Genomic DNA, 15,227 nt, shown 5'->3' with positions numbered 1-15,227 from the left:
AAACAATGTGAAACAACCTACCTATATATGGTTCTCAATCAGAGGAAAACGTAAAACACCTGCCTCTGATTGAGAGCCATACAAGGTCAATTTAACCTGACACTTAACATAGAACAAACAACACAGACTGCCCACCCAGCTCACGTCCTGACCCACTAAACACAACTATACAAAAGGAAAACAAGGTCAGGAACGTGACACACTGGCAGCAGAGAACTGGAAGGAAAGGTGGCCAAAGGTGTTGGCTTTGGGGATGACAAGTGAGATATACCTGCTGGAGCGCGTGCTACGGGTGGGTGTTGTTATCGTGACCAGTGAGCTGAGATAAGGCGGAGCTTTACCTAGCATAGACTTATAGATGACCTGGAGCCAGTGGGTCTGGTGACGAATATGTAGCGAGGGCCAGCCGACTAGAGAATACAGGTCGCAGTGGTGGGTGGTGTAAGGCACTTTGGTAACAAAACGGATGGCACTGTGATAGACTACATCCAATTTGCTGAGTAGAGTATTGGAAGCTATTTTGTAGATGACATCGCCGAAGTCGAGGATCAGTAGGATAGTCAGTTTTACTAGGGTAAGTTTGGCGGCGTGAGTGAAGGAGGTTTTGTTGCGAAATAGAAAGCCGATTCTAGATTTGATTTTGGATTGGAGATGTTTGATATGAGTCTGGAAGGAGAGTTTACAGTCTAGCCAGACACCTAGGTATTTGTAGTTGTCCACGTATTCTAGTCTAAAGAAGGCCAGTTTTATTGCTTCTTTAATCAGAACAACAGTTTTCAGATGTGCTAACATAATTGCAAAAGGGTTTTCCAATGACCAACTAGCCTTTTAAATAGATCAACTTGGATTAGCTAACACAGCGTGCCATTGGAACACAGGAGTGATAGTTGCTGATAATGGGCCTCTGTATGCCTATGTAGATATTCCATAAAAAATCAGCCGTTTCCAACTACAATAGTCATTTATAACATTAACAATGTCTACACTGTATTCTGATCAATTTGATGTTATTTAAATGGACAAAAAATGTGCTTTTCTTTCAAAAACAAGGACATTTCCAAGTGACCCAAACTTTTGAAAGGTAGTGTGTATATAGTACCAGTCAAACGTTTGGACACACCTACTTATTCCACACTATGAAATAACACATATGGAATCATGTAGTAACCAACAAAGTGTTAAACAAATCAAAATGTATTTTAGTAGCCACCCTTTAAAAGCCACCCTTTGCCTTGATGACAGCTTTGCACACTCTTGGCATTCTCTCAACCAGCTTCACCTGGAATGCTTTCCCAACAGTCTTGAAGGAGTTCCCACATATGCTGAGCACTTTTTGGCTGCTTTCCTTCACTCTGCGGTCCAACTCATCCCAAACCAGGTCACTCCATCACTCTCCTTCTTGTCAAATAGCCCTTACACAGCCTGGAGGTGTGTTGGGTCATTGTCCTGTTGAAAACAAATGATAGTCCCACTAAGCGCAAACCAGATTGGATGGCGTATCGCTGCAGAATGCTGTGGTAGCCATGCTGGTTAACTGTGCTTTGAATTCTAAATAAATCACGGACAGTGTCACCAGCAAAGCACCCCCACACCTCCTCCTCCATGCTTCACGGTGGGAACTACACATGCGGAGATTATCCGTTCACCTACTCTGCGTCTCACAAAGACACGGTGGTTGGAACCAAAAATCTCAAATTTGGACTCCTTAGACCAAAGGACAGATTTCCATCAGTCTAATGTCCATTGCTTGGCCCAAGCAAGTCCCTTCTTCTTACTGGTGTCCTTTAGTAGTGGTTTCTTTGCAGCAATTCGACCATGAAGGCCTTATTCACACAATCTCCTCTGAACAGTTGATGTTGAGATGTGTCTGTTACTTGAACTCTGTGAAGCATTTATTTGTGCTAAAATTTCTGAGGCTGGTAACTTATTCTCCGCAGCAGAGGTATCTCTGGGACTTCCTTTCCTGTGGCGGTCCTCATGAGAGCCAGTTTCATCATAGCACTTGATGGTTTTTGCAACTGAATTTGAAGAAATTTTCCAGATTGACTGACCTTCATGTCTTAAAGTAATGATGGACTGTCATTTCTCTTTACTTATTTGAGCTGTTCTTGCCATAATATGGACTTGGTCTTTTACCAAATAGGGCTATCTTCTGTATACACCCCTTACCTTGTCACAACACAACTGATTGTCCCAAATGCATTAAGGAAAGAAATTCCACAAATTATATCTTAACAAGACACACCTGTTAATTGAAATGCATTCCATGTGACTACCTCAGGAAGCTGGTTGAGAGAATGCTGAGCGTGTGCAAAGCTGTCATCAAGGCAAAGGGTAGCTACTTTGAAGAATCTCAAATATAACAAATATTTTTTAACACTTTTTTGGTTACTACATGATTCCATACGTGTTCTTTCATAGTTTTGTTGTCTTCACTATTATTCTTCAGTGTAGAAAATAGTAAAAAATAAATAAAAAATTAGTAGGTGTGTCCAAACCTTTTACTGGTCCTGTATATATAATTTTGCATTCCCTCACTAAGCTAACTACCTTCATAACCAAGAGGACATAGACGAACAGCCTTAGGTAAGTGTCCTTTTGTGTTGTAATTTCACATTTGGAAGGTGCATTGAAACTATTAGGATGACTATATCATTTCTAGCACAGCCAGCTATCTAGCTAGCAAGCTATATGAATGATGAACTGAAATTAGCTACTCTTGAGGGGATCACTATTGTAGCTATTTATGAATAGCGATAACTTGATAATAATGGCAAAGTTGTTTCCTACAAAACATTTGCCTACTTTAGCAATGACATCATATGTCCATGCCCCTATAGTGTAATGTAAATGAAACAGTCATTAGCCTCCGTCTATCACTTTTGGGCACCACTATGGCGCCGCCGGCAGAGGGCGGCTTGAAAACGTTCATAACAATGGTATGACGTGACCCAGTGACGGAAGTGCAAACTATGAATAGCAACATTTGTCTAATCTGCCCAGCTCTTAAACTGTGTGTCTGTCTGTAGGAGTTCCTACTGGAGGAGTGGTTGCAGTGTTGCCAAATCATTTTCAGGGTAAGTTGCTAGAGGCAGGTTGATTTGTTGCTAAAAGTTGCTAAATGACGTTGTGATGTCATTGCGTGATAACGTAAAACTGCGTCATTACGTAGAATACACAATAACGTTACTCAAATTGACTGGCCATCTCGGCAAAAAATATGATTTGACATTTGTTCAGGTACAGACTCCCACTCTTTTCTGTACTTCTGGCTGTACATTTTTGATTGAGGCATGTTGATTGATGTTGTAAGTTCTGTTAAGACCAACTATATTCATTGGGTTTGGCTCGTCGAACCAGTACTACTGCTGCAGTCAGACAACAAAGACTTGCAATTTGCTGAAATTGCCGCTGCTGCCTGTGCACCAGCTGAGCGCCTGCTGCTGACGTCACTCACAACGCACTTTTGCAGCCAGGCACGTGTGTTGTGACTGAGTGTGTGACAGAGAAAATCGTTTTTGTGTCATTTAGAGGGAATATGCGTGCATTTTAGCGTTTGAGTCACTTTTCAAAAGTTGCTTAAAGTTCCAAATACATTTTTAAAAGTAGCTACATTTGTTGCTAGGTGCTGTTTGAAAAAAAAGTTGCCAGGGTAGTCTGAAAAGTTGCTAAATCTAGCAACAAAATTTCTAAGTTGGCATCACAGAGTGGTTGTGGCCTTGGAGGGCAACTTTACTGGAGCACATGTGGGTGCTCATTGTCATTGAGTTAATCTATAACAGCTGACACAAGTAGGTATCCCATGTTAGCTAATATGCCTGTGCTAGCTAGCTAGCTGGAACATATGGATTTACAGTACTAATTCATATTTAATTAATGTACACGGTTCACTTTGACCCAAGAGAACACTCCAGACTAAGAATTTTCAAAAGAGGTGGAGGCCGGTGGGAGGACAGGCTCATTTTAATGCTGAAATGGTATGGAGTCAAACATGGTTTCCATATGTTTGATGTTTTTGATACCGTTCCATTTATTCCATTCCAGCCATTACAATGAGGCTGTTTTCCTATACCTCCTCCCACCAGCCACCACTGCAAAAGTTAAGATCATAATGAATACTATTATATGGACAGAGTCGACCTGATCCTAGATCAGCACTCCTACTATGATGGTAAATTATCTCTCACTCATCCTTTCTATAACTTTTTTGACCCCGTTCTATGATTAGATGTGGGTGAGTGGACATACACATCTGGGACTAGCCTAGCCACAGATGTTCTTAACTATTGGCAAGGAGTAATTTGACACCCAATCACCATGAAATATGCTTTATTCTGCATTCAACACTTCTATTGCAGGAGAGTTGAGCACCTATCAGATCCTCTGCTGTCCTTCACCCCTCGGTGCAGTCTGCTGACCATCGCTGGGGCCAGGAAAAAGTCTGTCAACCGAGGTAGGAGCCAAGTTTATCACCATGCACCACACGCTACCGAGGTAGACTATGCATTGAGTAGCAACTGACTGACAGTCAGTCAGGCAGAGACACTCAAATTTGACTTGACATTATCTTGACAGAACTTTACTCAGAGATACCCCCACTCTAATTCATCTCCACCCTAGGTTCCAGGTGATCTCCCATCTTCTTCATAGTGGCCTCAGCTGGACTCCACTGCATAACCTCTTGGTCAGCTGGAAACCCACCGCATAACTTCTAGCCAGGTGAATCAAGAGCTTCACCAGAGACAGAAGAGGAAGCGAGACATCCTGCCATTCCTACGTCACTGCCTTATCCGCTTGTTGCCCTGATCCAGTCCCCCATCAGTACACATTTTTATTGTAGCCCCAGACAAGCACATCTGATTCAACTTGTCAACTAATCATCAAGCCCTTGAGTTGAATGAGGTGTGTTTGTCCGGGGGCTACAATGAAAATGTGTACGGTTAGGGGTACTTGAAGACCGGAGTTGGTAAACAACGAGGGAGTTCTATTAACCTGAGCCGCGGTGCACTGGTCTATGACCCATGGTGTGAAAGGGAAAAAGCGGTGAGGGAGGAGTGTCCTTCTCAAATCTAACAGTAATTTGTGCCACTGTCATGTTGTCGACAAGGCAGCATGGTGCATCTTTCAGAAACACATTTTTTCCCATAAAATGTTTGAAATGAAAACAACTAGTTTGAAAATGTGATTGCAGATAATGCGTTTTTATCAAAAGCAATCACTTTCACATGTGAAAACACGGTCCTACTCATTACTCCATGTGCTTAGTCTAGCCTACAGTAGGCAATCTCTTTTCACCCGCTGCAAACAGAGGTGCTCGACACTAAGCACATGTGGACTGACTACAGGTTATAAAGAGGCAGAGGTTGTGAACTGCAAGGTGAGAGACAGACCTTAGTTAAAGGGATACTTTGGGATTTTGGCAATGTGGCCCTTTATCTACTTCCTCAGTCAGATGAACTCAGCTGTTATAGATGTTCAAATAATCCATAATGTAAAAATAAGGGAATTTTCTTTTATTTTCAACATATATCATTAATTTATTTCAAAAGTGACAGTAGGTTTGCTGGGATTGAGGCTGTGCAGAGACCACAGACAGTAGTAGCCTCATGGAACATAACAGGCTGCATGGGAACATGTTCATGACTCAGCCTCTTGGTCGGCTACAAATCAACCTGGCCAGGGAACAATGGCAGGTTTTCAGTTGATTTCAATATTTAAGAACTCAAAATCATCCAAAGGAAGAAAGAACATGCTGATATCTTCTTGGAGGAATCAATTTAGTCCAATATAACGTAGACCTAGTCCATTGCAATGTGCACAAACCATGTATGGGAGAAAAAAAAATCATCTCAACATTTCCTTCCCTCTTGACTTCCTTTTCCGGGAATCGCCTAGGGAAAGGACAGACTGAAATTAATAGATTGAAGGAATCAAATGGCATACCAATGACTTTAAAATAGTATGCCGATAATATCCCAACATTTGTAGTTACTATTGCATTTGATGGATCAGAAAGAGGCTTGGCAGGGGTGAGAATGGACTTTTATTATGTTTCTTATGCCATTTCATTTCCAAAATAATCATATAGTGCTACTGGTTGCATCAGTCTCTAGATCATTAAAGCACTAAATTAATTTAAATTAAAACATCTTTCAGAAAAGACAGACTTACAAAAGGACACAGTTTACAAGAAGCACAAAAAAAGTAATTGTGTTAGTAGGTTAAATAATCCATATAGCTGTTTAGGTTGTTGTGAGGTTGGGCAGTTTAACAACATATGGGTACGGAGGTACAGGAAACACAAAGACAGAAAAACTCCTTCAAAAAAATTACACACAGAGCAGAAGTGCTAAGCAAGGTCTTCCCGCTGAGGTATGACATCGAAGTGTGTAAATTATAAATGTTCAACTGTGGCGTTTATGAGGTGTCAGTTTGAGCTTAAGTCTTGTCAAGATACAAGATTCAGGCTGACAACAGGGCATAAAGTAGCAGCCAAGATGCCAGACAAAGTGGTTTATCTTGAGTTATTACAATTTGATTACCAGGGATTTTATAGATTTTTACTGAAGAGGACAGTGTTAATAGCAGGACAAGACACAATCAGATTAAACCAGATCCCGGTTAGACCGACGCACGTCTGTTAATTGAAATCATGGCTTGGTGCTGATGGGTTAAATGTTCCCGCTTGCACCAGTTAGTTTTCCATCCAGTCGTTTGACCTACCTCACTGCAACACACACCCCTTTTTACATTTAGGGTGTCCCTTTCCAGTGTTACCTTGTGCTTTAGAGAGTCAAAGAAAAAAACACGAAAAACAAACTACATGATGATCATGAAAGGAGTCAATGCGATGTAAATGGGAGGCTTTTAAGATCGGTTTCCAAAAACAGTACATTCATGCTAAAACTTAGGTTTTAAAAACAGCACCAAATGATCAGACACTATATAAAATGTAAAATGCAATAAAACCACATAAAAAAAGGGGACAACATCTCCCTTTCATACACGTCAGGAGACCACAGTTCCAAACATCTTTATTAGAATGAATGAATACATTACCTTCATTACTCTTATTTTTGTTTCTTCTAAAGAGCTTCTGCTGTTTTTTATCCTCTGGTGTTAGGGGTCCCGACTTAAAAGGCAGAGCTTCGGATACCAATGAGAGCAGATCTTTAGAGTCCACTCCATCGTGCACATCGTAAGCCAGAACGCTTTGCACCGCACTGACCAAACACTTGTTGCCATTGGTGTCTCGGTGTCTGTTAGTTACACCGTCATCCTGTGCCACCATCTTCACCATCGTGTCATCCCCAGTCTCATCTGGTCTAAGAGTCTTTACCATCATGCTGCTGCTCTCACCTTCAACATCATCTTGGCCAATGGTTTTTCCCATCAGCTTTTTCTCTATAATCATGTCCATATCAGCGACAGCCAGTGTGCAGGCTCCATTAAGTTGACCCTCTCCATTGCTCTGTGAGCACTCAGGCATCAAGTCCTCTGTCACCAGGCCACTGTTGACATTCTGGTTGATTTCAGCCAGGTCTGTGAAGGTAGAGTGGCTTGGGGTGTTATTTAGGACATCCATTCCTAGTATCGCCGGAGGTGGCGAATTGTCTGTGGGGAGGCTTGGCAGAGGCTCCCCTCCACCCTGGAGTTCAGCTGGGAGCCGGTTAGTCTTTGCCAAAGCTGTTTCTTTTGGGTATTTTTCTTTGGGTTTGCTGGGGCATCCGTTCACTCCTTCTCTTGCTGCCCTCTCCTCTGCCTGGGGTTGGGTGGGAATGGGAGTGCTGGAGGCTTCGACATCTTCTTTTACAGGCTTGACACTTGATCCTGCAGGTGAGAGAGGTTCTGTTAATGCTTGGAGAGGAAGAGCAGGTCTACTGTACCAGGCATTCCTAACATTCCATCATTCTTAATTAAGCAGGCGATGTTTAAATCTGGCAAGTGCTGTTAAATAAAATACACAAAGAAGCCCAACCAAGCACACATTCTTGATGAAATTAAGCAAGTGTAATTGGTAGTGGCTGCAATAAAGCTAAAATGTAAGCACAGAGGATTTTTTAAATAGTAATAGATCAATAATACTCTTAGCAAAGATGTTTCTTTAATTTACAATTTGTAGAAACTTTGAGAATAGAAAGGTTCAGAACTTTTTTGAAACATCACGGCACAGTTGAAAAATATGAATCAAAACTAGATGGTGGATTGCAATAAATGCCATCCAAAAGAAAACTCATACAGCTATATTACAAAGTAAAAAAATAACACATCACTTCTACAAAAAGGAGGATCCTTACAGACTTTATAAATTGTTCAAAACGCCCAATGCTTCCTGGAGTGGAGGGGCTGAGGGTAGCTGAAGGGACTAAAAACAAAACAACTATTGTAAAATATACTGTGTCTGTAAAATGCATATAGTATGTATAAGCTGGAAGTAGAAGCCTAAGTGTTGTTGTCCATTAGTTTACTCCAATTAGGGGAGGTATGGTAGGGTTAGGGGAAAATATATGGGAGACTGGAAATGAAGCAGACAATTACATTGATGGAAGCTCCAATCCAACCGCAATATTAAAGCTAATCTACAGTACCAGTCAAAAGTTCAGACACACTCATTCAAGGGCTTCTTTATTTGTACCATTTTCTACATTGTAGATGAATAGTGAAAACATCAAAACTATGAAATAACATATGGAATCATGTAGTAACCAAAAAAAGTGTCAAAATATATTTTATATTTGCAATTCTTCAAAGTAGCCACCCTTTGCCATGATGGCATTCTCTCAACCATATTCATGAGGTAGTCACCAGGAACGCATAACAATTAACAGGTGTGCCTTAATTTGTGGAATTGTTTTCCTTCTTAATGCGTTTGAGCCAATCAGTTGTGTTGTGACAAGGTAGGGGTGGTATACAGAAGATAGCACTATTTGGTAAAATACCAAGTCCATATTATGGCAAGAACAGCTCAAATAAGCAAAGAGAAACAACAGTCCATCATTATTTTAAGACATGAAGGTCAGTCAATGCGGAAAATTGCAGTCGCAGAAACCATTAAGCGCTATGATGAAACTGGCTCTCATGAGGACCGCCACAGGAAAGGAAGACTCAGAGTTACCTCTGCTGTAGAGGTTAAGGTCATTCAAAGTTAACGGCACCTCAGATTGCAGCCCAAATAAATGCTTCATGAAGTTCAAGTAACAGACATCTCAACATCAACTGTTCAGAGGAGACTGCGTGAATCAGGCCTTCATGGTCAAATTGCTGCAAATAAACCACTACTAAAAGAACCAATAAGAACCAATAAGAAGAAGGGACTTGCTTGGGCCAAGAAACATGAGCAATGGACATTAGACTGGTGTTAATCTGTCCTTTGGTCTGAGGAGTCCAAATTTGAGATTTGTGGTTCCAACTGCCTTATCTTTGTGAGACGTAGAGTAGGTGAACGGATGATCTCCGCATGTGTGGTTCCCACAGTGAATGCATGCAGAAGGAGGGGTGTGGGAGTGCTTTGCTGGTGACACTGTCAGTGATTTATTTAGAATTCAAGGCACACTTAACCAGCATGGCTATCACCAGCATGGCTAGCATTCTGCAGCGATACGCCATCCCATCTGGTTTGCGCTTAGTGGGACTATCATTTGTTTTTCAACAGGACAATGACCCAACACACCTCCAGGCTGTGTAAAGGGCTATTTGACCAAGAAGGAGTGTGATGGAATGCTGCATCAAATGACCTGGCCTCCACAATCACCCGACATCAACCCAATTGAGATGGTTTGGGATGAGTTGGACCGCAGAGTGAAGAAAAAGCAGCCAACTAGTGCTTAGCATATGTGGGAACTCCTTCAAGACCGTTGGAAAAGCATTCCAGGTGAAGCTGGTTGAGAGAATGCCAAGAGTGTGCAAAGCTGTCAAGGCAAAGGGTGGCTACTTTGAAGAATCTCAAATATAAAATATATTTTGATTTGTTTAACACTTCTTTGGTAACTACATGATTCCATGTGTGTTATTTCATAGTTATGTCTTCACTATTATTCTACAATGTAGAAAATAGTAAAAAAATAAAGAATTGAATGAGTAGGTGTCTCCAAACTTTTGACTGGTACTATATATCGGCGAAGCCTGGTTATGGTTCAGTATAGGAGTGAAGCTGGAGACAGGACAGGGTCAGAGTCGTCTTGTCCTTACCAGGCTGGCCCGTATCCCTATTCATTTCACAAGAGAGGGGGCTATCCGTTTCGCACCTGGGCCGGGTCTTCCTGAGATGAAAGCCTTTCCGGATATCATTAAGGAGGTGGTCGATAATACAGCCATCGTCCTGTGGTGGGGGTCCTTTCCGGACTGGTGACAGAGGATAGAGAAAGAGATGTATTAAGATACCACATGGCAGGCTACTATCGTCTTAGTGGGAATACAAAACAGACTCCTGACAGACAGGAGATATGGACCATCAGAAGAACTCACTTATTTTTCCGTTCTCCCCCTTCTGTCTCTTGGATTCCTCCTCCTCAAGCTGCTTCTTCCTTTTCTCCGCCTTCACAGCCTGCTCTTTTCTGCTCTTGTTTTCCTGTGGAAGTACATAGAACATTGGGAAAGAGGATTTGAGGAAACTTCATAACCAAACCTCTGTTTTCAATGTACTAGTGATGGAAATCAGTATGCATTATTAACATTTATCCAAACTTGTGGAATTCCGTCTATTAGTGATGTGCTCCTCTGACCTTTAAGGCTTTGATGAAAAGCCCCCTGAAGGTCTTAATGGTGCCAAAGAGCTCTTCCAGGGAGAGTTGGTTTGCATCCTCACACAGGTAGAGGGCCAGGTCACCCTTCTTCCTCACAATCTCTGCAAACCGCTTTTCCAAATCCAGGCAGGCCCCCAGGTTTTCCTTGGGGAGGGAAACGAGGTTGAACCATTGCCTTTTAAAGAACACTAGTGTATAGTTGACCTCCAAAAGAGTTGAAAAAAAGTCATTATTGGGAGGCAACTACAATAGAATACAATTCACTGGTTTCATACCTCAATGACCTTTTCAAACTGCTCCTTTACATCGTCCACAGAGTTGGTGACTTTCTTTGCCGCTTCTTTCAGTCGTTTTAGTAAGGCACTGGCTTCTGCCTGAATGGAGTCAAGGTTGACTCTAATGGATAAAAGGCAATATTTATAAATGTTTTAATGTAATTTAATCATTTGTTTATCAATTGCAGAGCTCATAATAACAATTGTTTGAATAAAAAGGGTTTTATACCCAGCTGCCTTTTCACAAATCTCAATGTCGTCAGGAAGGTTCAACAGCTCTGGGTGGTTCAGCTCTGCCTCCTGTAAACAAGTCATGAGTTTATTTATGATTTCCAACTTTGATTTGATTGTCCATGTGAAGTATGTTTGGATTCTGTGAGGAGCACTGACCACAAAGTTGTTTTTATCCTCAGAAAAGCACTAACTATTATTTATAATAGGGTTACCTCCAGAATGTGATGGAGCAGGGTAATGCGGCTCTTGTTGGCCTTAGTCTCAGTCAGCTTCAGCAGAGAGCTGATCTTAAAGCCCTCAGCGTTCCCTGTGTGACTTCCCTGTGAGCAAGCAGAGAGTCAGGAGTTAGAGCTTTTCAGACTGCATAAGTGTTGCATGTTTACGGGTGAGTGGAATGTCATCCTTCATCGGTGGGGTTTAACAATTGTTGGCATTCAATATTAATGGTACATTACCACCACCAACTGGACTGGAGTATAAATCCATTATACTTTGTGATGCAAAAAGGGGAAATATGAAAAAACAAAACAAATTAGGCTGCCAACTAACCCTACATTCATTAAAAACCCACCACCCCATTTGATCGACGGTCTGGGAGAACAGGACACTCCCATTCAACACTCCCTGTAACTCTTCTGCAGTAAAATCTTGAAAACCCAAGTACTTCTCTGCAGCTGCCACAACAAAACCTATTTTCGGTGATTTACGTTCCATTTCAGCGTTACAGTTGATAACCATGGCAATGAACACCAAAAAGCCAACCTTACTGAAGCACATTTAATTCGTAGACCTATCATTCTGTACTGGCAAAAGTCTACTACCCACTGGTAGCCTCTTATGATCCCTCAACATTGACCCATCGTCCTCACTGCCTCAGGATACGACACCTTCAGTACAACTGACTGACAACCTGTCTCTCTCGCACCGGACACTTCTGATCCTCAGCAACATGGGCACCTCTATAGTTAACACATACTTTTTTTTTTTCACCAATACTACACATTCCTTAGTACCATGCCTTCCTGCACACATCTAGGAATCTCCCTACCTACTGCAAAATGACCATAAGCTTGGCACTTGAAACACTTGTGGGTTCGGCACAAAAGCTATTACAGGCTAACTGATATCCTAACATTACTTTGTCAGGTAGGAATGCCATCCTTTCGAGAGTCCTTACTTACATAGTTGAGGAAGTTTCCCACATCAAGGATGAGCCTGCAGAAACTAGGCATGAGACTGCTCATTCTGAGACCTGAGGAGATTTTTTTTAAATGAAACATTCTATGCAAAAAAAATACACTTTTAGACATTTTGAAAAACCAACACTTTAGTTGTTAAAACATTTCCAGCACAAAGCAACAATTTGTTCTACATAGAACAGCATATAATAGTTACCACTCGACAGTTCTAACAAACACAATTCTAAATAATAAACTTTACTGTGTCCTCTGCTAGCTTACAAAAATATGCAATGGATTCATAAAGCAATCATTGTAACATGAGTGTTTCAGTGGTGTAAAGTACTTTAGTAGTACTTTAAAGTGTTTTTACTTAAGTCATTTTTTGGGTTCTGTATTTTACTACTTATATTTGACAACTTTTACTTCACTAAAGAAAGTAATGTACTTTTTATTCCATACATTTTCCCTGACACCCAAAAGTACTTGGTACATTTTGAATGCTTAGCAGGACAGAAAAATGGTCCTACTGCCTCTGATCTGGCGGACTCACTTAACACGTTTCGTTTGTAAGTTACGTCTGAGTGTTGGAGTGTGCCCCTGGCTAGCCGTAAATTTTAAAAAACGGTACCACCTGGTTTGCTTAATATAAGGAATGTTTTACTATAGATCCTTACGTATATCTTAGAAATTAAATGTTGATACTTAAGTATATTTAAAACCAAATACTTTTTCTTAAGTAGTATTTTACTGGGTGACTTTCACATTAGTCATTTTCTATAAAAAGGTATCTTTACTTTTACTCAAGTATGACAATTGGGTACTTTTTCCACCACTGGTGTTTACACAGGGAAGTTGGTGTTGACTTACACTGGCATGCTGATTCAACCACCTCTGCTTTGGGCTTGAGCATGTCCAGTACTGAGGTGGTCTCCTCACACAGCAACATACAGTCTATCCTCAGCTCGTAACTGTGGGTAGACACGAGAGCGAGAAGGAGGATACGAAGTAGGGATGGTATGGCAGGGAAGAGAGATACCATTGGGAATTAAAAAAGACAAGTCAAGCTAGGGCCAAACAAAAACAGACACCAGATTCCGTTAACTATCACAGCCAGAGATTCTTCTCTACATAGAGTATCCAGTGAGGTGCCAGGAATTATGAAAACGATAAAAGGAACAGGAGTTACCATGGTACAGCCAGGAGAGTGATGTAGAATCGGTCTACATTGGCCAACTTTAATTTTTCTCCCAGGAAGGATTTCAGGTTATCTATCTAAATTGAGACAGAAAAGGGAGGCTCTTTAGTCAAAACCACCATGTTTGCTGTATTAATAAAGGTTATTTGCAAACATTGTGAACATCTATCTGGTACCTACAGTACCTCATGTTTCTCAGGTAAGAGTTTAATAAGCTGCTTCAAGACCTCCACATCGAACTTAGAGCGATCCCCACTCTGAATCAACACCACAAACTCATCATGAGAGCTAGATAGAGAAGCATGGAGAAAAAAGTAAGCTCAATGGGGTAAAAACATTGATATCAATACCGACTTAATGACAAATTACTTAACCATTTGAATTGCTTGAGAAATATGTTCAAATTCAAGTTCTTCTTTGCATCAATAAAGGAGATCTGTAGAGAGAAGAGGGGAATAGACATTTTGTTTGAGAGGTTGTTTTAGGATTCATAATGAGCCATGTTTCTGGTGTGCTCCAGATACGAGAGCTGTAATGAGTGTTGACCAGTGCACCTCTTTAGGCTCCTTTTTGACAGGAGCAGCTGCCCCCTTGTCTTTGTGTTCGGTCACTGGGAGACAGAACAGCTGTTCAATGCTGGAGTAGTTGGGCTCCAGAGGAGTGTCTTTCTGAGCTGAAGTCCACATGGAATGACCATCTGTGTGTATATTAAAGGAGGGAGAGAATAACCACAACACATCTGGAATTACCTCACAAAAAAGTATCCAACCAGACAATCTTTTCCCCTCCTACATAGAGCAGACTGCTTCTGTTAACACAGGGGAGGATCATTAAAGAGAGATGCCAAGGTTTTCCACTCACCAGTGACAGCTCTGAGTTTCTGCCAGTTGAGCTTCTTCATCCTCAGGGTGGGGCAACGGCCTGCCTTGGAGGCAGCAGCAGAGGCACACCCCAGGGACTGGCTACTCTGGGCCACCACAATGCCACCTATGCCAGGGGGAGGTGGTGGTGGAGGAGGCAGGCCTGGCATACCGGGCAAGGGTGGGGGTAGTGGAGGTCCTCCACCGCCCATTCCTGGTGGGGGAGGTGGGGGTGGAGGAGGGCACCCTGGGGGCACCTGCATCCCTAGTAGAGGAGTTGGTGGTGGGGGTACTCCACCTCCAATGTGTTGTAATGGTGGAGTGGGGGGTGGAGGAGGGCACTGAATGGGACCTGGTCCCATCATATTGGGATATAGGAAAGGTGGAGGGGGTAGTGGAGGAGAGGACACTTTTGTGGAGCATTTGGTCAGTCTTTCTTGGTCATCGTCCACCATGTCGGTCTGAACAGCCTTATCAATCTTCTTGGGTGGCAGACCATCCACAGCATCGACACCAGCTGTCCTGCGCTTGGAGAACACCAGGCGTTGCATAATAATCTCACAAGAGTCCATATGAGCTGGAGCACAGAATCACACACAAACACTCAAATCTACTGAATTTTGTTGACAAGTAACCAAGACAACCATTTTTCCTACGCACTCTGTTCACCCAGACTGCAGTCCTTTGCCCATAACTCTCTTAGGGGTCAGCTTATTGAACTATTGAATGTGTCAGGAGCG

The 15,227-nt window shown here is 42.0% G+C and overlaps 1 protein-coding gene and 1 long non-coding RNA gene across 12 annotated transcripts in view; one reads left to right on the top strand and one right to left on the bottom strand.

Annotated features, from left to right (window-relative positions):
• Positions 1–3,120: 3,120 nt before the first annotated feature.
• On the top strand, positions 3,121–5,233 carry LOC120060243. Its single transcript, XR_005478201.1, has 3 exons — positions 3,121–3,240; positions 4,359–4,453; positions 4,621–5,233. It is a non-coding gene; the product is annotated as an uncharacterized LOC120060243 (long non-coding RNA).
• Positions 5,234–5,492: 259 nt separating this feature from the next.
• The window catches only part of LOC120060241 (inverted formin-2-like), a 29,396-nt gene continuing 19,661 nt past the window's right edge, over positions 5,493–15,227 (bottom strand). Inside the window, exons 8-23 of one of the 11 annotated variants that reach the window (XM_039009405.1) lie at positions 14,489–15,064; positions 14,182–14,324; positions 14,002–14,063; positions 13,813–13,915; positions 13,619–13,704; positions 13,300–13,400; positions 12,433–12,503; positions 11,464–11,571; positions 11,247–11,317; positions 11,018–11,138; positions 10,722–10,886; positions 10,465–10,567; positions 10,189–10,341; positions 7,060–7,830; positions 6,724–6,783; positions 5,493–5,891 (exon numbers count right to left, since the gene is read on the bottom strand). In XM_039009405.1, the coding sequence (XP_038865333.1) occupies positions 6,725–6,783; positions 7,060–7,830; positions 10,189–10,341; positions 10,465–10,567; positions 10,722–10,886; positions 11,018–11,138; positions 11,247–11,317; positions 11,464–11,571; positions 12,433–12,503; positions 13,300–13,400; positions 13,619–13,704; positions 13,813–13,915; positions 14,002–14,063; positions 14,182–14,324; positions 14,489–15,064 (2,693 nt within the window). In that variant the 3' untranslated portion in view covers positions 5,493–5,891; position 6,724. Of the gene's footprint in view, positions 5,892–6,025; positions 7,831–10,188; positions 10,342–10,464; positions 10,568–10,721; positions 10,887–11,017; positions 11,139–11,246; positions 11,318–11,463; positions 11,572–12,432; positions 12,504–12,902; positions 13,401–13,618; positions 13,705–13,812; positions 13,916–14,001; positions 14,064–14,181; positions 14,325–14,488; positions 15,213–15,227 lie in introns of those variants that run through there. The other 10 variants (XM_039009406.1, XM_039009404.1, XM_039009408.1 and 7 more) reach the window with 10 other exon arrangements.

The sequence above is a fragment of the Salvelinus namaycush genome, chromosome 15 (assembly GCF_016432855.1).
Source record: "Salvelinus namaycush isolate Seneca chromosome 15, SaNama_1.0, whole genome shotgun sequence".
Classification (NCBI taxonomy): Eukaryota; Metazoa; Chordata; class Actinopteri; order Salmoniformes; family Salmonidae; genus Salvelinus; species Salvelinus namaycush.
This window is presented reverse-complemented; position numbering and strand designations above follow the sequence as displayed.